General features: G+C 31.8%; 3 protein-coding genes and 1 long non-coding RNA gene across 7 annotated transcripts; 1 reads left to right on the top strand and 3 right to left on the bottom strand.

Annotated features, from left to right (window-relative positions):
* Positions 1–1211: 1211 nt before the first annotated feature.
* On the top strand, positions 1212–5964 carry LOC145159032 (TLD-domain containing nucleolar protein). Its single transcript, XM_079077926.1, has 8 exons — positions 1212–1465; positions 1611–2213; positions 2378–2562; positions 2973–3187; positions 4132–4325; positions 5313–5438; positions 5520–5652; positions 5749–5964. The coding sequence occupies exons 1-7, from the start codon at positions 1313–1315 to the stop codon at positions 5616–5618; spliced, it is 1575 nt and encodes a 524-aa protein (XP_078934052.1). The 5' UTR covers positions 1212–1312; the 3' UTR covers positions 5619–5652; positions 5749–5964.
* Positions 5965–8147: 2183 nt separating this feature from the next.
* Positions 8148–13103, bottom strand: LOC145159031 (protein IQ-DOMAIN 32-like). Its single transcript, XM_079077924.1, has 6 exons — positions 12886–13103; positions 11899–12243; positions 10612–10794; positions 9661–9741; positions 8458–9559; positions 8148–8365 (listed from the first exon to the last, which is right to left on the bottom strand). Exons 1-6 carry the CDS (start codon positions 12976–12978, stop codon positions 8346–8348), a joined length of 1824 nt encoding a protein of 607 aa, XP_078934050.1. The 5' UTR covers positions 12979–13103; the 3' UTR covers positions 8148–8345.
* Positions 13104–17312: 4209 nt separating this feature from the next.
* Positions 17313–18273, bottom strand: LOC145156296 (uncharacterized). The gene is made up of 3 exons (XR_013736597.1): positions 18009–18273; positions 17813–17854; positions 17313–17455 (listed from the first exon to the last, which is right to left on the bottom strand). It is a non-coding gene; the product is annotated as an uncharacterized LOC145156296 (long non-coding RNA).
* A 1889-nt stretch (positions 18274–20162) lies between these two features.
* LOC145159029 (TMV resistance protein N-like) lies at positions 20163–24532 on the bottom strand. Of its 4 annotated transcripts, none has more exons than XM_079077922.1 (6): positions 23946–24532; positions 22901–23771; positions 22694–22783; positions 22328–22621; positions 21243–22217; positions 20163–20922 (listed from the first exon to the last, which is right to left on the bottom strand). In XM_079077922.1, the coding sequence occupies exons 1-6, from the start codon at positions 24497–24499 to the stop codon at positions 20266–20268; spliced, it is 3441 nt and encodes a 1146-aa protein (XP_078934048.1). In that variant the 5' UTR covers positions 24500–24532; the 3' UTR covers positions 20163–20265. The 4 variants fall into 4 exon arrangements, with proteins under 4 accessions (XP_078934048.1, XP_078934047.1, XP_078934046.1 ...); XM_079077921.1 differs by having other exon boundaries at positions 22694–23616; positions 23689–23771; XM_079077920.1 differs by having other exon boundaries at positions 22694–23771.
* Between the last annotated feature and the right edge of the window lie 534 nt (positions 24533–25066).

The following is a 25066-nucleotide window of genomic DNA, read 5'->3' as shown; positions in this document are numbered from 1 at the left end:
AGTCTAGTTCATGAACAGAAAATTCATCAATGTCGACAACATCAAAGTACCTTACTTGCCCATTAATATACCTGATATTTGGAAACTTTGTGAAACTCCCTCCGTGATGAAGTTTAATAGAGAATATGTTGGGGTAACCATCTTCAAAACAGAAAGAGGCGATTGTTAGAGTTTTTCAAAGTTTGAAGCTTGATCATCAAATACAAAGTTTTTTCAAAGTTTGAATCTTACCATAAACTTCTTGAACGTTAACATTCTCTCCAACATTTCTAAGTCCCCATATTTTCAAAAGCATGAACACAAGCCAATTCTCAGACAATCGTTAGGGTTTTTCCGTCTGGCTAATTGAGGTATGAGTAGAAGACGAAGGAGTGAAGTACAGTCTGCAATCTTATTAATTGAAGTGGCGGCAACGGAGGCTAGGACCTAAAATGACCAAAATGCCCTCACATGGAGGGCACGTGATGGCATTAACGGCTCCAAACAAACGAACAATGACGGAATGGACTAAAAACCCATGAAAACCTTGATTTTGGACCTTTAGTGCAAGCTGGAAACTTTTTGGACCCCATCCAAAGGTTTTGGCAAACCACAAGGACCAAATTTGCAGTTTTGTCAACATTATATACAAAAGTTATATTGTTACCTTTAAAAACAAAAACATTGTTTGATGTTTTAAATAATTACAATGATAGAAATTAAAATTTTAAGCTAATAAAATTTTTAAAATTAATTAATCATAACAACATCTATAAATATTATTAGATTATATATTATATTTAATTTTATTCATGATTAACCTGCAGGTAGAGGCCATTAAGAAAATTAAGATTATACAATTTTAAAAGATTTCTACGTTATTATATAATTCAGAACAAACAATATTTATGAAAAATTATTATAAGATTTATTATATAAGACTAAAAACGTCATTAATATATTTAAAAACATATATTTATAAATATTTCAAATATATTTTTTGTTTTCTACCTGAAAACATATATTTAGCGGATATTAGATTTGTACTCTACCTTAAAAACAAGTAACAACCCTAGTCGACTTAACTTAAAACGGTATAAATGCCTTTGTAACAATCCTATTTAAAAATGGCCTTCCGGCATCCCAAAGGGTGTTTCATTCATGATCATCTCCAATCTTCCAGCTATTAAAGAATCCAATCGAGTCTGCTGATTACTTTTTGGATTTGAGACACTTGTCCCAATTCACAAGCGATCATATATATATATATATATATATTATATTATCCTTGCATACGAATCAAAATTCTTAAACTCGACAACACGATCACCAAATGGGTGCATCGTCTTCGACGGAGCAAGTTTCGCCGGAGCGACGTGAGGCGGAATCATTAGCTGCGTCCACCGGTGCTCTAACTGTGCTGGAGAAATCCTTTTCAAATCTTTCAGATCCTCAAACTCAAACCATCCCCATTAGTTCTCTACAGGTAATTTTATCCTCAAACCCTAGTTTTTTCTTTTCCAATTCCTCAATTTTCCACGTACTGACATTATCCACGAGTATCCAACGATTAGCAATTAAGATTGGAGACAAATTTTTATATAAACTAATAGCTGTTTTGTTGTTTGTAGGAATGCTTTGAGTTATCCATTGATTACCAAAGTTGCGAAGCGTCATTCAAACCAGAAAACTTTCCTGGATTACTAAATCATCTTAACCATTCAATAGTGGAACAGTTTTTCTCAGCTGAAGAAAACGGTCTAAACTGGATCGCGTTCTTGAATGGCTACACTAAATGCTGTGGAAGGATGACGACATCAGATTCATTAAACAATTTATTGAGAGTCTTTGGGTCGACAATTACGAAATCAGGAGCCACAACAGGACTTAAAATCGAGTCTACTGATGGTGATTATAAGATAAACGGGCATCTACTTCCCGCTGATTTATTGATGCTTTTGTGGATGTGTTGGGCTATGTATTGGGATTCTAGAAATTCAAAAGGGGGAGTGAAATTTGATCTTGTGGATGTGAATAATTTAGTATTGTCTGCTGTTTCTTCGTGTGGTGATGGTGGTAGTGAGTTGAATGTGTGGGATGATAGTTTATTGGGATCTGATATACAACTTCCTATTGGGAAGCTTCATGTGTGGGTGTTGAAAACAGTGCCTAATCTTCCTGAATGCTTGGTGCAATTTGTTTATTCAAGACTTTCCAAATTTGCCCCTCAACAGGTACTGCATTCTTTCTAAGCATCTACGCCCAACAGGACAAAAATGTCAATCTTTTTTCCTCCATGAGACTCACCATTGTTCTCTTGTCTTATACAAAAGACATAAAAGATTTCAATTTTTTTTACCCTTTTGATATAATTGAACTCCAATATTATTAATATCAGGAAAAAATGGAGGCATCATCTTCATCTACAAATGATAATCCCTCAAATTCAGAATCTCATACATATCTTCTAACTCCTGGAAAAGCTTGGTCTATTTCACTTACCCTAAGAAGTACAATGCATGAAGAAATTTTGAAAACGTGTTTTGCACATGATGATGAAGTTAAAGAAAATCTACTATATCGGTTTGTCCTTTTATCTTTTTTTTTTTTTGGCTTAAAGAATTAAAGACCATTTATATATATTGTGTCTATTTCTTGTTCCTTGATGTGGAGTTGTGGACTATGGTTTGTTTGATTGAGTGAGTTAACTTGAAAAAAATAATAAGGGAATCCAGTGGAATTGGAATTTCAGATTCCATTCCATAGTTGTTTGGTTGCTTAATGGATGGAATTAGGATTCATTTAAATTCCATGCTTGATGGATTTATCATTCGTATAAGAAGTGGAAGGAATTCAATTCCAGTTTTTATAACAAAAGACCAAAATACCCTCATTATAAAACTGATTATTGAGATAAATGTACAATTACCTTACTAACCCTGACATGCTATTTAGTCTTTAACTTTGCATTCATGTAATATATACAACAACAGGGCTTCTCTTCATGGAAAAGGGTTGAATAGATTTTGGTCGAACGTTGAGGGGTATAATGGTCCAATTCTTGTACTTATTTCCGCTACTTCAGAAGATCATAGTTGGACAATTGGTGCACTTACTCACCAAGCTTATGAAAACAAGGATACGTTTTATGGAACATCTGGAAGCCTTTATGCTATAAGCCCTGTTTTTGATCATTTTACATCTTCAGGTGTGTAATTTTATAAGTTGTATAGCATTGTTATTGTTAGGGTAAATTACATTTATAGTCCCTAAGTTTAGCTTTTTTTTGGGTTTGGTCTCAAAAAGTTTTTTCATCTTGCATTTTTGGTCTTTAATTAGATGTTGCATATCAATTTTGGTCAATGTTCCATGTAAAATGACTATTTTATCCTTATAGCTAAACTTTTAATATGTATTATAGACTTATCGTTAATTTAATTGATATATTATGATTATATTAATTGTAATATATCATTTAAGTAATTGAAAGAAAAAGCTAAACGGAAAAATAGTCATTTTACATGGAACATGGACCAAAATCGTCATAAAACATTAAAATAAGGACCAAAACTGCAAGACAAAAACATTTTGAGACCAAAACTGGAAAATCAGCTAAACTTATGGACCAAAAATGTAATTTACTTTTGGCTTAATCTCATAAAAGACCTTATATTTTTTGTTTTTTCTGCAATAATCCTCAAATTTATTTTTTGTCTGAAAAAGACCTTGTATTTTTCATTTTTTCCTATCTGGCCCTTTTAGTCATTTTCTTCAAAAAAAAAATTGTAAAACGTGAGGGTTTTTTCGAGAAAAACTAAAAAAGCTGAGGGTTTATTTGGAAGCATTTAAAAGGTTGAGGGGTTCTTTCGGAAAAAAAATAAAAGTTCAAGGGATTTTTTGAAAAAATGAATAAATACAAAGTCAAAAAACACTAAATAAAAGGTCTTTTACGAGATTAACCCTTTACTTTTATGATTATATTATTATTATTATTCGAGAAATTACAAATTTGATCCTTGAGCTTAGCACTTTTTTTGGTTTTTGGTCTCCCAAAAGAATCAGTTTACAGTTTTGATTATTATTTGAGGCTTTTGTTACACTTTTGTTCCTTGTTCCATGTAAAATGACGATATTACCCTTTTTTTGAAACAGGCAAAGAGAAGAACTTTGTATACAGTCACTTGCATGTGGCTGGTTATGAGGCTTATCCTAAGCCTGTAGGAATTGGTTTTGGAGGATCAAATGGAAACGAGAGAATTTTTTTGGATGAAGACTTTTCAAAGCTTATTGTGCGCCATCATGCGTATGATAAAACCTACCACCCTGGTTCCCTTTTTCCAAATCAGGTAAAATGACGATATTACCCTTTATCCATCCCTTGTCTATTGCTGATTCACAAGAATAAGTTTCCCTTTTCGACATTTATTTTCTTTATAAGAAAAAAAAAACTCATAAGCACCAATTTTGACTTGTTTGAATGAAGAGGGCATTTATGTCTTTTCAAAGGAATCACTATCCCAAAAAACCATAAACAAAAAAACCGAAATGTTGTTTTAAGTTTTTGTTACTTTAATAAAAAAAAAAAAAGAGTAAATCACATGAATGGTCCTTGTGGTTTGGGGTAATTTGCGTGTTTGGTCTCTAACTTTTTTTTTTAACCTGGACCATCCTTATAGTTTTGTTTTGTTTCGAGTTTGGCCCCTTCTTCACCTGAAATGACTATATTATCCTTATCGGTTTTTTTTTTGTGGGAATGTATTAATTTAACTCTAAATAATAATAATAATAATAATAATAATATAACTCTAAATAATAAAAAGGTATTAAATAAACTTAAAAAATATCATCAAGGGTAAAATAGTCATTTTATCTCAATAAGGGACCAAAACCGAAACAAAAACTAATTATCGGGACCGTCCGAGTTAGAAAAAAAAAGTTAGGGACCAACCATGCAATTTACCACAAACCACAGGGACCATTTGTGTAATTTACCCAAAAAAAAGGATCAGTTTGGTTTTTTTGTTATATAAATGTAAAGTTAATGCTTTAACTAATTATTTAATATAATTGATAATTGATCAATTAAAGATTTATATTTACTTGATGTAAATTTAGTACTTCAATTAATTAATTATGTAGTCTATTTGCAACTCGGTTTTCAATTTTTCATGATGAGTTATTTACATAAATATTTCCATTGAAAAAGTGTTCATTATCTACATAACTTTGTACTCTTTCTTAGTATCTTTTTAAATTAGTACTGTGTATTTCATTGATTAAAACTAAAGAAACAAAAATAAAAATAAAAATAAAAATTTAAACCATTCTTGTAGGGTTACTTGCCTACAGAAGCTCAAGTTTTGGATGTGGAAGTATGGGGATTAGGGGGCAAAAAAGTAAAAGAAGTTCAAAATTCATTCCTGAAAAGAGAACAATTATTCACAGAACAAAGGCGGAAGGTAAAATCTCAAAGACCTTTTTTTTTTTTTTTTTAATTCATTAAATTGTTACTAACTTTTTTTTATTTTTTAAAATTTTAGATTGACTTGAAGACTTTCACAAATTGGGAAGACTCACCCGAGAAGATGATGATGGACATGGTGTCAAATCCTAGTGCTGTTCAGCGTGAAAAAAGATAATTTTTATATGTGGTTTTACTTTAGTTCATATGAGGTATATATCAATATTGGTGCTTAAATTTGTAGCATATTTAAATAATATAATGTTGATAATAATTTGTTTTTATTGTGTGAAAATAATTTGTTTTAGGATTGGAACAATGGAATAAAGGGTTTCGGGTGTGGTGTCTATAGAGAGACATTGATCGGCTTGTTTTGGAGTCTTGGAGATGATATCATTTATGTGTATATATTTGTACAATATATAATGGAATTGTGCAACTAAACAATTGTTTTTGTATTTATTGGGGTAGAATATTATTCCAAACACCAATTTTTGCAATAGATATAATGTTTGGTGCAAAAAGTAATTATCTCTAACCTAGTAGTACATCAAATTTTACATCAAAGGGAATATTCCAAATATATACTTTTTTCTCAACTTATATATATGTTAAAATATTTCAATAAGTACTGGTTTTAATAAATTCATTTTATATCTATTTGGTTATAATCATTGTTGTTAAGATCTAGATTTTGATATTAGAATCTTATGACCTTAAGATTCGGGGATATTAGGTCTTGACTCGAGAACGTAAGATTTTATTTGAAATATGATCCCACCTCTATAGCTCTTAAAAACCTTTGTTTATTCATACTTTAAAACCTTGTGTATAACTTAGAAAATGTCGATTTAACTTGAAATTGGGCTTCAAAATTTATCCATTCAACTCAAAATAAAGCATTGTAGATTACATGAAGCCACATAATTCATCAAAACTACATCCATCCATCTCATATTACACAAAGCAACATTATACGTATGTTAGTCATGTGACTTTATACCTTATTTTGTATTTGGTCACGAGGTTCTTTTTCTTTTTCTTTTAATTAAGATGTTCTCTACCTAATTGTTGTGTTATATCTATAAGAAGTATGGTTACTATTTAAGAAGATAAGATTGATTCGAACATCAATGTCTTGATGAACCTCAAGGTATGGATACCAGTTCATTTTGTGAGAAACTTCTAATAATTGTGATGTTATAATCAAACTCTTACAATCAAGATCTTACAAAGCGATCATAAGTACATGATATTACAACCTTTGTTGCAATACTTTATAAATTATATTATTAAACAGTTATAACCAAATAAATCATCTCATATATATAATAATATTAAAAATAACAAATGTTACATATAAAATATTAATATATAATTAAATTAATTACACGCGCCCTCATTGATTCTATATTGACCTCTGACATGGCTAATGCTACGGTTTGGACTCGTCTCGTACCTCTCAAGGTCATGTTTTTTATTTGGCGGGTTTGTATCAATCGTATACCTACAGCGGTGGAGCGTTCTTGGAGGGGCATTTTGGTCAATTTTAACTCCTGTCAGTTTTGTTTTATCGGCAATGACAAAGCTGACCATTTTGTTTTTGGGTTGTCAGTTTGCTAAAGAGGTTTTGTCTTGGCTGCTTAGGTGGTGCAACATAAGTTTTCCTCAATTTTCCAAGGTAGAGGAGATTGTTGATTTTGTGGCTAATTGGGGTCGGTGTCCCAAAAAAGGTCACATTCTTTTGGCTATAATTTACGGTTTTATATGGAACATTTGGAAGACGAGAAATGACAAAAGTTTCAAGAATGTCTCGATCTCAGCCAACTTGCTTGCGAATAACATTTTTTCTATGGTGTTCGAATGGGTCAAGTATAGGGGTAATTTTGTCAATTGTAATTGGACAGGTTGGTGTTGTGCTCCGTTTAATGTTTTGTAATTCTTTGTTCCCTTTTGTTTCTTTTGCCCCACCTTGTTTCCTTTATAGGTGTTGAGTTTAATAAATTCCCGCCGGTTAAAAAAAAAAGCTATCTAAGTTTAAACCGTAATAATTAAGTTATTGTATTCTTATTTTTGTTTGTATTCAAGTTTTCATATGTTTACAAATGATTTTTTTGACTTAATTGACCATCCAAGTTATAAAAACATCACAATTTAACCATCTAAATGGTAACGATTATGTATCATTGTATCTTGTATATTCAATTAAGTCAAAAGTCTTGTATCTTGTATATTCAATTAAGTCAAAAGTCTTGTATCTTCTAGAAACATCAGAATAGCATGTCACGAGGGAAATAAAACAAAATAAGAGTTCAATGACCTAATTATCACATTTTAAATTTAAATGGCTAAATGGTAACATTCTTAAAACTTTAATGATTGAATTAAATCAAAACTCCTTAAAACAATTAAAAAAAAAATGGGATTTGGTTTTGGGTGGTGTTGTAATTGGAATTTGGAAGCTTAGAACATCATCTTTTGATCAAGTTTTAGCAAAACCTTCCAAGGTTATCTTATTAACTTTTTATATGAGCATATTTTTCAATAAACGGATTAAACACTTTGCTTGCCTTAAAAGCAAACCTATAGTTAATCGAAAAAAATATATATTTTATAAGCTTTAAGAGCTAAATTACAAGAAAATAACTATGTCCAACTAGTAAGTTTGTGAAAATAAACGTTTTGCAGAGTGTTCCACTATGAGAAATCATAAAAATCTCAAATTCTATTATCTCAAAAATCCATAAATTAACCAAATATTTTCCACCAATCAAAAACAAAAAATGACATGTAACTTAGTTTACAAACAAACAAACCCCCCCAAAAAAAAGAATAATAATAATAAAATAAAAAGATATCTTGCAAGACTAACTGACAATCAACGCAGATGTAAGATCTCGAACTTTTAAGTCTGCCATTTCCTCTCTGTTACAAACACATCACATAATCAGCACATGAACACATTAAGTCAAAAACAAACAACCCTAATTTTATTATTAATTAATAATTAATATTACCTCGGCTTTCATTTCCCTTTGTAGTCTGTTGACCTTGTTGACTCTGAGGTGAAGACCTTTTCAAACGAGGCGAATCATGCCTACTATTCACAGCACCAGGCATCGAATGTCTCTTTTTCAAATACGCATCTTTCTCTTTCTCTTTAACATCTGGACTTAACCTTGGAGAGCTATTAAGAGCTTTTGCTCTTGCTGACTCAGTCACTTGCATATAACTCGGTATATAATTACTATTACTATTACTATTACTATAACTACTATCCCTCGCTTCCTGATGATCAATCTCCGAGCTTTGTGACCCAAAAGAATTCCTTCGTTTTCCACTTTTACCCTCCTTCGGTAAATTCTCCAAATTACCCCTCGAAATCGGAGACATTAGTTTCTTGCTATTCGACCACATCTTCGGTTTTTCTTTTTCTTTTTCTTTTTCACTCGATGCTTTTCTCTCACTTCGAGGTTTAACATCACTCGATGATTTTCTTTCACTCGAAGGTGTTCGTTCTAACTCCGGTTCGAGGGGCGATTTTGTAATTTGGTTGATAATGATATTGTTTGTTTCGGGTGGAATTGTGATGGAGTGAGTCAACTCGGTGCCTAGAAGATCGTGAGTTGACTCGGTGGTTTCGATGTTTTCGGATTCCGATGGATCGGGTGAGTCGAGCATGGAGGTGACCGAGAGTTCGGTTCCACATTCTGAGCCGGCGGTTCGAACCACTTTTAAGCTTTCGTAAACCGGCGGTGCAGCGGTTTTGGGCGCCGCCGGTGGTGGTGGTGGTTCGGTGGTGGTTTTGGAAGTCAACTCTTCGAACTTTGACTGGGCGGCGATGAATGATGGATTGATTGTTTTTCTTGATCCGAATACGGACTTTCTTCCTTCGGAATCGGCTTGTTCGGTTGCCGCCCTTTTTGCCGGACGTTTGGGCGGCTCAGCCTCGGATACGGGTGGAGTGGGGGCGGTGGTCAAAGGTTTGACTTCGGGGGAAGAAACGGGGGATGAAAAGGACGTCCATCTTTGTAGCCATTTCCATGTGGGATCTTCTTCTTGGTTTGATGGATCACATTTGATGTTGATTTGTTTGGTTCGTGGTGTGGATTGGATTAGCTTTTTAGAGAGATAAGATTTGTTTAAGTCTTGTGTTTGATTGAGTAAAGGGTAAAATAGTCAATATAAAAAATGTATGGGGAGATGAAAAGGGATAATACCTGGTTTGCGAATCTGTTACTTAGAAGCTTCTCGATGGAGATATAAGTTGGGTGTGGTTTTGTATTGGATTCTTGTATTCCCTAAAAAAAATGAATTCCATTCTTTCTTGTTTAAGTAAATGACCAAAATACCCTTAATTAAAAACAAAAAATCAAGTATCTACAAGAAATGGAAAAAAGAAATTATTTTTTTATAAGGATTTTATACAGAAAAGTCCTATTGTTTTGGGAAAATTTTTAATAAAGTCATAAATGTTTTTTTTGAACAAAAAAGTTTGATTATTTAATATTTTGCCCAAATTAACGAAAAAGTCTTTATTTTTATTTTAACAGGAAATGACAGATTATTGTATAAAGTTAAATATTTGAGGCTTTCTATTCAAAAAAAAAATTAAGAGTTAATCAAAAAAATTCCCAAAATAATGAGATTTTTCTACATAAAAGACCTTATATTTTGTGTTTTTTCCAGATTAAACCTTAAATTTATTTTTTGCCTGAAAAAGACCTTGCATTTTTTCATTTTTTCCAAATAATCCCCCTCAACTTTGTATTTTTTCCGGAAAAAAACCTCAACTTTCTTAGATGCTTCCAAATAAACCCTCAATTTTTTTAGTTTTTCTCAAAAAAAACCCTCACATTTTACAACTTTTTTGGGAAAAAAATGACTAAAAGGGCGAGATCGAAAAAAATGCAAAAATACAAGGTCTTTTTCAAAATAAATTCGAGGTTTAATCCGGAAAAAACACAAAATATAATATCTTTTTTGAGATTAACCCTAAAAAAATTACTCAAAAACATCATAGAAAATGAAGGAAATGAGCTTAAGGTTTTCATATTAATTCATATTATCATATCATTAAATAAGGTATCAATTTAAACGATGGGACTACAGACTACATGTAAACGAGTCATACTCATAACTAAGGGTAAATGAGTCATTTTAGGTAATACCTTTTCTCCAATAGATAATCTTTTAATAGATATTTTAGAATGACGAGCACGAACAAGAGTTTGCATTTTAACAATTGCTTGAATGCAACGCAAAGTTCCAGCAGCACGACAACGAACCAAATGCCCTCGAACAACAGCTTGAAATTTCACCACATTTTTATGCCTCAAAACTTCTCTTTCAGCCTAAATAAATATTACAATAAACCATAATTAATAAAAAAAATTAAAAAGATATTATCTTTATCCAATAAGACATCATTTTTACAATTGGGAAATTGTCAAAAAAAAGTCTCAATATTTTCAGAAAAGTTACAGTTTAGTCCCAAGATTTTTTTTTAACATAAAAGTAACATGATAATATGTCATTTCCTGCTAAAAGAAAAAAAAATGACTTTTTTGTAAATTTGAGCCAAAATGAAATAATCAAGACTTTTATGTTCAAAAAAAATCTTGGGACTAAAGTGTAACTTTTCCGAAAATATTGGGACTTTTCTGACAATTTCCTTTTTACAATTCTACCCTTTATAACCGAAGAATTGGCAAATTCTCTCTCCTGCGTCCATTTTTCCAGATTAACTCTCAACTTTATTTTCTTTTCCTAAAAACAACCTTTTATTTTTTCATTTTTTATATGGGCCTTTTAATCATTTTTTCCCCCAAAAAACTTGTGAAATGTGAGCGTTTTTTTGGAAAAACTAAAAAAATTGAGGTTTTTTTCGGAAATAGTTAGAAGGTTGAGGGTTTTTCCAGAAAAAAACACAAAGTTGAGGGTTTTTCCGAAAAAAAACACAAAGTTGAGGGATTTTACGGAAAAAATAAAAAGATATAAGGTAAAAAAATAAAGTTGAGGTTTAATCCAGAAGAAACACAAAATATAATGTCTTTTATGAGATTAATCCTTTTGTCTAGAGGTAATGATGAATAATAATAAATTAATAATTAACTATTTATTTGAAAAACGTTATAAATTGATATTGTAAATTTATTTATTTTTTCAAAAGTTTTTATTGGAGATTTGGGGTCGTTTACAATATATTGTGTATGATGGTTTTCAAATAAGTAGTCGATTATTATTCATCATTACTTCTAGACATAAGGGTAAAATGGTCATTTTTATTAGATTGATATTGTAGATTTATTTATTTTTTCAAAAGTTTTTATTGGAGATTTGGGGTCGTTGACAGTATCAATTCATCATTACAAAAGGGTAAAATGGTCATTTTTTCATGTTCATTTTATCCATGTGGGAAACATTGTTATTACACATATGTAGAAGTAAATACATACCAAGAATTTTCTAACAGCAGTTTGGATGATAATGATGGATGATTCATCAGGACTTGAGTCAAATTTAATTTCATCTTCATCAACAGCTTTTGTCACCAAATTGGTCACCACATTGTCCTTGGTATTCGAAGTTGAAACCCTAGAAAATTCTTCTGTTTCTGTCCATTGATTTGTAGAAGTTTTCTCACTGATGATTGCTTCTGAGCTGATAATAACAGGTTCTGAGCTCTTTTTATCATCAGAAGAAGGTATTTCTGTTATTACATTTACAGTGTTGCTTAACACTCGATGCCCTGATGATTTTTTGCGAAAACTCCATCCTCTTTTATCGTTGGTTACTTTATTCTGAAGTATGTTCATAAAAGGTCACTAAGTTAATAGATACATTATACACATAAATTCAATTAAGTTGTAGTATATATATGGTTTTGACATTAAATTTCATTAAGTTGAAATCAATAACTAAATCAAAGTTGAAAAAATGAAGATTCTTTATGAAAAACATTACTTTGGACAAAACAAGGAAAATCTTGACACCAATATTACATTGTTTCAGATCGACTTATGAGAATCTCAATCCCCTTTCGAATATTCTCCAAGAACTCAAATCAGTGAAAATTCTAAGTTTCAAGCATCGTTAGTCAATTAGATTTGAGTTTAGCACTTTTTGAACATAATTCAACTTCAATTAATCAATTATCACCAAACATAGCATCATGAAACCCAAACACACGCATCAAGAATCTTTCTGAGTTCCTTTTTTCTCTAAAACCAAATACCATAGCTTAATTTCGCCAGAATCAACTATCATGCACAAATCATAATCGCAAACCCTCGATTGGCGAAGTAGATACTATTCGCACGAAACATTACCAAAAAAAGACATTTTTGCTCAGTGATCCATCATTTCCGATTTATCGGAAACACGCTGAATTTCAAGTTCTCTATAAAGAATATCGAGATATGACATAAAATAGAAGGAAATACCTCCGAAGAAGCATCGAGGTCGTCTCTATCGACAGATTCAGAGCTGCCGCCACAAGCAATGATTTTGAAGCAATATCCGCTAGATCTTCCCATGTTTCAAGCTGTATGTGGTTCAATCGGGAAACGAATAGTTGGAACTATTTTATATGCCTTTTTATCCGCTCACATTTCACAGTGTCGCCATTGTTGGGACTTGCACACTCAGCAAGTGGAGAGTGAGAGTGAGAGTGAGCTTGGGTGTGTAAGGTATAAGTCGGACCTAGACATGCTCCTTAAATTTAGTTAAATTTGTGTTTCAATTCCGCCCTTTATTTGCCGTTCCGTTTCTTTTGTTTGCAACGGGAAAATAATTTGTTTATTGGGAAGGAAATAAAATCGAAAAGTATGAAATAGAGTAATGAGTAAATTATACGAACGGTCCTTTGGGTAATTTATATGTTTTGTTTCTAATTTATTTTTTTAATTCGGAAGGTTTTTACAGTTTGTTTTTGTTGCACGTTTGGTCCATGTCTTGTCTAAAAAGCCTATTTTGTTCTTAATTTTTTAATTTATTTAAATAAACACACCCCAACCTCACCTTATTTTACCTTACCTATCACACATTATTTAAATAAATTAAAAAATCAAGGGTAAAATAGTCTTTTTAGGTAAGACAGGAACCAAACGTGCAACAAAAACAAATTGTAGAGACCTTCCGCGTTAAAAAAAATAAATTACGGACCAAACATGCAAATTATCCCAAACCATAGGGACCATTCGTGTAATTTACTTTAGAGTAAATTATACTATGTTTCTTCTGGTTTGGTTTGGGGTATTTTGTGTGTTTGGTCCCTAAGTTTTTTTTTTTAATTCGGATCATCCTTACAGTCTATTTTTGTAAAACATTTAGTCCCTGACCGACTTAAAAAGACTATATTGCCCTTATTGAGATATTTTTTTCTTTTCTTTAATATTTATTATTTATGAATTTGTTTTATTATGATAAAATTATCATAATAAATATACAGAGACATTTCTTCCCAATCGCCTGTTTTAGAATGTCTTTGTTATTAAATATACAGAGACATTCAATCTTTTGATTGAGGTCTACCATTTGTGATAGAATATCTTTATTAACATCAACTAGACATACTGTTAGAGGGGGCATACCGTAAAAATGTTAACATGAAACTTAGCTTTACGTTTATCACCCAACTCATATCCATCAAAATTGCTTTCTAAGTCGGTTATATCTAAAGCTACATCACCAACATCAACAAAATCTTCGTAACCATGTAGATTTTCATCTTTCTGAATCATAACTTTTTTCTTTTTACTATTATCTACTTCACTCCTATTCATAACTTTAACTTCTTGTTGGGGAACGTCAACATAACAACCACCCACATCATTAAGATATGTACCAACATCATTATCACCAACATACTTGTAATTTCCAGGATCCACATAGTGAATATGTGAATACCTCACATTAACATTTTCAGCAACACTATGAAACTGAGGTACACTAGAAGTCATGAATGTACCTCTTGGGTTGTTGCTCCTTTTATCGCTGCATAAGTTAGCAACCGACTTATTTCTTCTCTCGCCACCCTCCGTAACCACATCACCTTCATTAGCCACCACAAACACTTTCACAGCCTTTCCTCCAACTGACTTGATTATGTTGATCAACATTTAACATCAATGTCTTCAGTTATGGCTATATAATGATTCACTTCATGATGATGGAAAAAAAAGACTAATTTTATATCTATCTAATAAACCGGTTTTCATTTTCACCAAAGATATAAAATCCCTATAACTAATATACTCGGAAAATATCAAAGCGAATTCAAAAATACCTCCCTGTGGACATACATATTCAAAATTTGTTTCCACAACTTTCTACCTCCCACCGGTTACAACGCAAACTAAATATTCATTCATTTTATTAGAGAGGATTAAAACAAATTTTTCAAAGAAATAGCAACTAAAGTGATAATTTTTTGCAATACTTATATATAATATGGTTGTTTCCTAGTCAAACCCTATCAATTTCGTACTCAAAATAAAATAAAATTTTAAAATCACAAATGAACTTCAGAGGAAATCGCATCGCAGATGAACTAAGTTCATCTGCGATTTTAGTGAGTTGTAAGGCTATTTATACTAGAAAAAAATTAAACCATTTGTGAATGTACAAGTTGCTAAAGCATATATGTGCTTTAACGACTTATACATTCCCAAATGGTTGGGGGAAATCGCAGATCAACTTAATCCATCTGCGATTTTGATGACTATTTTTGTAATTTGGGTTTTTTGGCTATTTTTTACAAAGTAATTAAGGAAAATGACTAATTTTATAATTTTCTCATTTTTTTAATAGTTAATGGTCCCCGATTAATCCTCTCCTAGCCAGTTAATCCCTTAACCTTAATCCACCGACTAGCTAACGCCGAACGTTTTTTTATAACCTTGGTTTTACCAAAATAACTTTTTGTTCTTGTACTACATTTTCGTACACCAAATCCAATCTAGAATGCATATGTTTGAAAGTAATCGTAAAGTTCGTTTTTTGAAGCACACATCAATCCATCTTTAGGAATGTTTTCATCCTATGATTAAGAATTGTATACCCTTCAACTGAATTTGCAGCCTCTTCAAACGAATTTGCAGCCTCCATACTAATCAAATACTTTATTAACAATAAATCAAATTTTATTAACAATAAATCAGTCAAATTAAAGATTTTAGCATGAATGAAAGAGAAATTACCTTATCCATGTTGCTCCTTTAGATACATGATTTAGAATTAGATGAGAATTGAAGGTGGCGTCGTTATGGTGGTGTTGGTGCTAGCAGTAGCAGGTGTGCAACGAGAAAGAAGGGTTGGAGAGGCAATCAGGATATACAGGATACGCATGAAGAACACGTACTAATCGATATTACATGATACGTAATTTTTTTTCTTTTTTTTTTCTTTTTTAATTATCTCGTTAAAGGTATATTAGGGATATCGAATAAAATTAAATTGAATGGTGGAATGATGACACTTATCATAATTTTAGTAGGTATGAATATTTATAGGCATAAAATATATATATATATATATATATATATATATATATATATATATATATATATACACACACACACAAACACATACACTGATACACACACACATACTAGGTTAGAGACCTGTGGAAACCGCGCGTTTATTAGATAGACAATTAAAATAGATTGATAAAATAAAAAATAAATAAATAACTCAGTTCCAAACTATATTGAAGTACGATTGTCAATATAAGATAATATTGTACTTTGATAAATGGGACTTAAATGATATATAATTTTATTTTGTTTTTTTTAGCAAAAGATAGTTAAGATGATTGTAAGATACTATGATCCAAAAAAAGAAAAAAAAAGTTACGATCTTTTGATGAAAGGAAAGAAATTAAAAACATCCAATAGATCTAAAAAATAATCAGTTACTTCAACAAATATTTTTATATGATTTGTGTAGAATTATGTCTTCCAAATGTAGTAAGAGATCAATACTTCAAAGACTTAAGTTGTAACTTTGGACTTAGTGGCTCAAAATATGTGAACTTTTTTTTGGTGGTGGACGATGTTTAAGATACAAAAAGAAAATATTATATTTATTTATAAGAGATAGAGTACGTAAAAGATAATAATTAAAGATTTCAAAATTTAAATCCAGATTTGACTTTTAAAATTTAAATATGAATATTGATATTTATATTTTTTAAAGTATTAAATGTTAATACTTTTTTAAGGATGCTAAATGATATCTTTAGAATCATATTATAAAAAAGGACCAAGTGGCGATTAATGAATATATATATATATATATATATATATATATATATATATATATATATATATATATATATATATATATATACTAGCAGTATACCCGTGCAATGCATCGGGATATAATTTTCTACAGTAATTGGTTGGTTCCATCGATGTATTATTTCCTTCTGAAACTCAACCTCGAAAGGTATTATCTATAGATTTTATGGTTTTCTTGTGTCGTTACAAGATATAATAAGTACTAATAATGAAAAGTAAATAGATTTTATGATTTCTTGCATTATGGACATCATTAGATTATTAATTTTCAAGTTTGTAAGTGGCCCATCATAATCATATGACATCTTATTACAACTTTTGGCATTGTAATATGGTTAATTTTTGAAAAATCAAAGGCAGTTGAATTATTATAATTTACTAAAAGCTTGATTTTAACTTGTACAATGACTTTCAAATAGGAAAACTCATACTATGACAATAACAATCGTTTAAATAACGTTGATCCCTGATAAAAAACTTTCAAATGAATGTTTTTTCACTAATTAAAGTTTTCGTGTTCAAATATATTTGGTAACCAATAGGGCGCATTATAAATGCAACCGCTTCCATATACAGTAAAAAAAACCTACAAGATATAACCAAATTTCATTCATAATCATTTCACGTCACAATATGCTATAAACTAATAGATGGGCAACAACCATGACCTCCAAATAATTCCTCCTATTTGAATCATCAATGCTACTTTTTCCTGAAAGATGTAAAAGATTCTATTTATCATTGAAAGTAACATCATATGGTCTAAATTTAGTATACATATACCACACAAAATCATCAATTAGAAGGAAAATAGATAAACTGATTTATACAAAATGACATGGAGGCTTTCTGATTTATACAAAATGACATGGAGGCTTTCTATCATATGTTTAGCAATGGATTTCAGTTAGTTATGGTATTAGAGGAATACTTATTTCATTTTTTTATTTGCAGTTTCTGATCATTTGATCCACCTAAAATTATACATGTTGAGTATGAGAAAGTCACATACTCTAGTTAAATGTAACTAATTATAGTCTACACACTCATGCATATCATAACCACTCACCTTTGTTTTGTTTGTGGTTTCTTTTTGTGACTGCATCATACACTAACATAAGAGGAGAAAAAAGTATTTATTATTTTTGTCCTTCAATATTTTTATGAACATCATGAGATTGAGGAGAAAAATATATTTACCATTTTGGCCAAACATATTTTTAAGAATATCATGAATAATAACAAGAGGGATCAAACAAACTTACCAATATCCAAATGCTTCTCCACGTTCACCGGTAGCATGAACTTACTTTTGCATATGATGCAAAAACTTAGTCCTATAATATCACAAAAAATAGATATTAAAGTGTCCAACTATCTCCTCTTTTAAACACTCAAACCATCAGGATTGATGGCTTTAGCGGCAACTGTAAAGGTAAAGGCGACAAATGGTGAGATGATGGTTTGATTTTCATGAGAAGATTTATAGAAGATACCGGAATTCGGGATATTAATTGTACTTGAAAAGAAAATTCATTATTCCAAATTTGAATTCAAATAAACAGAGGGTCCGATTTTAGATACACAATTAAGAATTATTAGTTTGTTCATGCACAATAGGGTTTTTATGTTTAATAATTTAGACTATTCCATTTTATAGCTTAACCAACCGTTACATAAAGTGGAGAAATAAATAAAATAACAATTTTTATTCAAAATTCTATAATTAATTCCACAATTTAAAGGATTCGGTTTTTTAGTTAGTGATTAGTTGTTGGCAAGATTAGGGGAATAGACTCTTTTAAAACTTAAGATTTAGGAGAGTCTATTTATGCATTTTCTAATTGTACGATATGCTTTAAAATTTATACTTCTTAATTTTCAAGAATTGGCTAATATGCTTAATATATATATATATATATATATATATATATATATATATATATATATATATATATATATATATATATATATATATATATATATATATATATTGGCTTTGGCAATTGTTATGTGATTGAATCATTCTATCATCGATTTAAAAATATATTAATAATAAAGAAAGAAAGAAAGCCATTTACGAGAGACAAGCAAAACAGGAGAATACAAAATATACGCAAGTGTGGTGAAGAAAGAAAGCATATTACAGGAAGAATTAATTAATGAGAAAGAAAATAGAGGGTATTTTTGTCAAAAGCTTTTTTGTTCTATTGTGTTCCAGTCTTTTGAGTGGGACTAAAATTCTTGTATTTAGTCTCATTTGACTTGGTTAATAACCACTTTTGTTCATATTCCATCCTCACCGAAGCCCTTTGTAGAATCCTGTTGCATCCAGTCTAGTCTTGTTCCACCCACCAAAAGCTACCTAAAAGATTTTTGTTTAGGCTGTGTTTGGCGTGTAGCTTATTTTTTGAGCTTTTTTATGTTGTCGTGTTTGGCAAACCAAAAAGTAGCTTATAAGTTAGCTTATAAGCTAGCGTTTTGAAAAGTTACTTAGACTAGCTTTTTTAAAATTTTCCAAATATACCCCTTAATTAATTATAGAAAAAAAATACTCTTAAATGTCATTTTATATAATTTTATATATTTCAGCTAGTTTTACCAAACATCATTTTTATAGAGCTGACAAAAATCGATCCAACCTGCCAACCCAACCCAAAATTAGCGGGTTGAGTTGATATTTTCAACCCATTTAACTTAAATGGGTCAACCCATGTAACCCATTTAATTAAATAGGTTGGGTTGAGTAAAAATTATCAACCCGTTTTCAACCCGTCAACCATTTAACTTTAATATATATATATATATATATATATATATATATATATATATATATATATATTTCATTTAATAATTATGTAAATATTATCATGTATTAGTCAAAGTATTAATTTGTAGATTATAATATTGCGTTATTATTATCTATGTTTAATAAAATTCAATCCTAATTTCCATCATTTTTAGCGCCGATAATGATGGTTACTCTCCAAAATCACTATGAAACTAAACATTTTTAATGTTATTTGAACAATTTATTTGTATTTATGAATTAGGATTATGCTTTTGTCATAATTGTGAAGTTTTATTTACGTTTTATAATTTAAGTGATATAATATTTAATTATATAATTTATTTAATTGATTTTAAATGGGTTAACCCAAGTTTAACCCATTTATTTAATAGGTTGGGTCGGAAACTACATAAACAGGTCAACCCAGTGACAACCCATTTATCTAAAAGGTTGAGTTGGGTTGGAAATATCAACCCATTTAAATAAACAGGTTGGGTTGGGTTGAAATTTTCAACCCAATTATTAAAAGGGTTGAACCCGGACCCAACCTAGGTCGACCCATTGCCACCTCTAATTTTTTATCAGCTAGCTTTTCAGCTATCAGCTAGCTTTTTATTTAACAGCTAGCTTTTCAGCTATCAACTAGCTTTTCAGCTAACAGCTAACTTTTCAGCTAGTACGTCAAACATAGCCTTAAAGTTATCTCAATTTTTCCCTATACAAAAGATATTTCAACGAGGTCCAGATAAGGTGATGACACAATGTAGGTTCCTCTTGTTACGCCTTGTTGAGGTTCTACTTCTTAAAGGCATCAAGGCCTCTTCATCAAACTTATCTTCATACACGTAAGTGTTGCCAGAGATAAGTTCATCATATCCAAGATCCTCATCATCAACGTGCACCATGTTCCCGTAATCAGAGAAAGAAGTTTTAATTTGTTGGACGTCTTCTTTGTAGATAACATGTGCCCCAGTTGCTACAGATTGTGTGCCATCTGTCAAGCTTATAGTCATCTTAAGATTACCTTGGATATGAGACCAATCTTGAGGTTGAAGATCATGATACATTTTCTGAAAGAAACCCAACGGCATATAGCTAATCCATACATTCCCCCCATTCTCAGTTGTTTCTATTTCCTTGATATGGTTAACCTCTGACTTAAGAATAATATTTCCATCATTTACAAGTTTGAAGATGATGCGAGGACAAACATATCCCCAACCCCATTTAGAAAACACACCACATACCAGGAAACCCATGATTTTAATATGCCATTTGTGAGGTAACTTTAATCCTATTCTGCACCCATCCTTTTTTTCTTTGAACCAGCTTGGGATCTTGCTTCCAGGAATAGATATACTTAAACGATGATTTACAGCAGCACAACTCTGAAATAAACCAAAACATCATTATTACATTGTTTATTTCTTGAATAAATATAATGGTTGCTTCCCCGACATGGGAGCCGAAGGCCCATTTATTACACAGAACATAACATGTCCTAATTCATTTGGGCTTGTACTTTGACTTTGACTGATGTTAAGTGTACAAATATTGTAATTTTTTGTCCCACCCAAGAAAAAGTTTGGAGTCCAATCTCTTGTGAATGCAAAATACATGAATGACCTATTCCGCATTGAAAATAGCCATGAATAAATTAAATGCCCTAAATACATTAAATGGGATAAGATAAATAGAGATGAACTACCTTAATGAAAGATAGATGCAACATTTTATCAAGGTATCTTTGATTCTCTTCATCTTCTAGGAGTTTATGGCAATTAATTAGCCATATCTTATACAACCATTCACTATCTTTTAATACATCTCCAATCTTTTTCAAGGAGATACAATCATTTGCCTTCAATACTTGTATGCTTGGCGGAAGTGCACACAAACTTTCAAGTCGGCTGCAGTTATTCAATTCTAGGCGTTTAAGACGAGAAAGATTGTAGATGCTTGCAGGTAACTTGACTAATTTATGGTTGCCACTTAAATATAATTCTTCCAAGGAGGAAAATGCATCAAGGTTTTGGGGAAAGCTTTTTTCGTGAATGTGTCTCCAGCTGAGGTCTAATTTTTTCAAAGAAGACAGACCTGTCAAAATTTTAAAACCAACAGATTTTTGTGGGCTTCCCGGATCACACATAAAACCTAGTAAAAGCTCTTCTAATATTTTCATGCTTCCAAGCCTCTTAGGAAAAAAATTCAGTTCCTTGCAGTTGTGAAGATGAAGACACTTAAGATCCTTTAACTCACAAATAGAGTCTGGTATGCTCTTAAGCTTCCAACAGTTTGTGAGATTCAAGAGGCTTAGGCTAGACAAATATCTTATTGATGAAGGCAATTCCTTTATTCTAGAACAAGAATAAAGATTTATTTGTGATAGTTTAATCATACATGGGGAGACTTCTGGGAATCTTTCAAGACTCTCACATCCAGAGAGAATTAGAGTCTCCAAGGATTCCATCTCAAGCCTTGATGGGAGACGCTTGAGCCCATTGCAACCATTCATGTTTAAGTAAACCAACCCTCTATGAGATCCAAGAGACTCATGAACCTCCTCCAATCCCCAACATTTTGACAAAGTTAACCTCTCGATATTTGGGGCCCCAGAGACATCTGGAAATGATGTGAGTTTGCACAAGCTTTCGAGGTGAATGAATTTCAAGTTTGGTAGAATCTGACAAGCAAAACAGAAATTGAAAAATAAAATTAATATCGAGATCATCGAGAACACAATACAAATAGAACCATTTGTTTATCTGTAAATTCCCATGACTAAATAAATACCTTTCGGCCTTCCCATAAATGTTTGATGTCTGATCCATGTTCCATTTTAAGCCCAACAAGCTTACACATATCCCCCAATGGCAGAAACAAGAATGGGTAATCATTCCAACGAAGCCATCGCAACTCATCAGGAAGAAATGTAGGTTGGGTAGAAGTGAATTTCCCATCAATATCAAGTAGCCGAAGATTTTTCATGCGTCCAAAAACATCAGCACTTAAACCCAACTTTGCATCATAGTCTTCGACAAGGTATTCATTGTCCATCAACATTATGGCTTCAATTGCTTCTGGATTCTGTACCCATTCTAAAACATACATGAAAATCATAAAAGAAAACGATATTATAAAGATGGTGATTAGTTTTACCTTCTTTCCCTTGGCCAAATCATGGATTTGTTCAAGTTGCCATAGTCTGCTATCCAGGAATCTCTCACGAACTATTTGCCAACCCATTACCTGTATGAGATCATGCATGTCTAGCCTTTTATTTGATACGGTTATAAGAGATTTTTCTTCAAGAACTTTAATCCCGATTTTCGGGTGAAAACCAAAGCTATCGAGTACTCTACTTACATGTTCCTTGTCTTTTCCCTTGAAAAAACATGCAATGTCTAGGAATACTTTTTTCTCATAAACATCTAGCCCATCATAACTTAACTTTAGTATGTCAAGAATCTTATCATCGGATACTTCGGCTAGTTTATCTAAAGCACTTTCCCAAACACATACCTCTCTTCCATGGAAGAATGCACCAAAAACTTCTAGGGCTAGAGGAAGGCCGCTAGCATAGTCTATTGCACGATATGAGAGCTCTTCATAACCTTTTGGAGGGCTATTTTCCCGAAAAGCATGCAAACAGAAGAGCTCAATAGCTTCATTCATATGTAAAATATCAGGTTTGTACTTGGCATTTGCACCTGATAGCAAATGCTCGTCTCTAGTGGTTATGATGATTCTACTTCCAGGACCAAACCAATGACGTCGACTTGCACTTAGGAACTTTAATTGCTCAACATCATCCACGTCATCAAGAACTAGAAGAACCTTATTTTTGCAAAATCGTTGATGTATCATGTAGGCTCCATCCTCAGGATCATTAACAAAAAACCGCTGACTTGTGTTTAGAATTTCACTTAGAACCCTTTCTTGTAAGGCACATATATCTCTTTTACTAGAACTATTTTCTCTAACATCTCTAACAAAGCTACTACACTCAAAATTATGGGCAATTCTTCGAAATAAAGCTTTGGCAATAGTTGTCTTACCAATTCCTCCCATTCCCAATATCCCTACAAAGTGCACCTCTTCTGTCATTTCCATACCCAATAATGAATATAATTCATTTATATGAGACTCGATACCAATTAGCTTTTTCTCCATGCCATGAGATTTTGTACCATATAAGATCTCCGCAACAATCTCTGTGATGACAGATGATTCGCCCCTAGCAAATTAATTACAATTGCTTAATTAAAATTAACCCATACTACATAGGTATAACAAACTGTTTTGAACAAAATCCCCATCATTTGTAACACAATAGTCTAATAGAACATTCGGAATTAAGTTCATAAGTCTTATAATAAGTAAATGAAGCAACGGATTTTGGAAAACTAACCCACTGCCTGTTTCCTTGACATGCCAGCCTGATAAACTGGCAGCTGCAGCTAAAGCTTTCCTCCACTTGTTCACTTGATCCATCTCTCCCCTAAACTTGTCATCGTGTTGCTGAAAAGCAGTATCGAAGTCTCTTTTCTGTTGGCGTACATCAGATGGGTCAATGTGATAGAACACCGGTAACACCATCAGTCCCATTTGATCTTTGCATTCCATGATTTTCACAAGCTCATCCAAACACCAAGAGGAGCCGGCATAATTTTTAGAGAAAACAACCACAGCAAACCTCGATTCTTTAATGGCTTCCAGCAGGTCTCGAGAGATTGCTTTCCCTTTATGAAGCGCCTTATCGTCTTTGAACACATGTAGTCCTCTTTGATCTAGAGCCGCATAAAGATGATCTATAAAGTTGTTGCGAGTATCTTCGCCTCTAAAGCTTAGGAACGCATCATGTGTCCATCTTAAAGTTGGTACAGACGATGATGAAGATGGGGACGACTTAAAAGACGCCATTGAAGGATTCAAGAAGCTGAAGAGGCCAAATGCAAACCACATAAAGAAGTAATGTCATCAGACTGTAATGTTCAATTATTGAGGAATATATTTTTCATGAATTATTTTCTGATAATTGGAATAGTACCACTACCACATACCCTAATTTTCACTGTGCACCCTCCAACTCTTATGCACTTGTTTCCCTGCGTTTATTTTTCTCTCAAGCTTAGGCCCAACCGCGTAATCCCTCAACCCTTGAAGTTTCTGAGCTTTGCGCATGTGGCCTTCAGCTTTTGTCTTGACTCCATGTACTATCTCATTTGTTAATTTAAATATTTTAGTTTGGTCCGACAATCAAATACCTTAAGTTGAAACAAATTTAAGATGCCAAATTTGTCAATCATTGACTATAGGGTTTTATAATTATATTTACAGAAAAATAAAAGGCAATTACATTTAAGTTATATCAAAGTTTATGGATTTTATCACTAAGACAAAATTTTCACTTATATTCCCTTTCATTTGCTTTTGTTACACTCGTAGTCCCAAAGATAGATGTGTTGTTAAGATGATGGTTGGAAAAGTTTAAACAATGAGTTTTTTTAATTTATTATTAATTTTCACACC

Source organism: Lactuca virosa, chromosome 2, assembly GCF_052849685.1.
Source record: "Lactuca virosa cultivar CGN04683 chromosome 2, Lactuca_virosa_CGN04683_v6, whole genome shotgun sequence".
Taxonomy (NCBI): Eukaryota; Viridiplantae; Streptophyta; class Magnoliopsida; order Asterales; family Asteraceae; genus Lactuca; species Lactuca virosa.
This window is presented reverse-complemented; position numbering and strand designations above follow the sequence as displayed.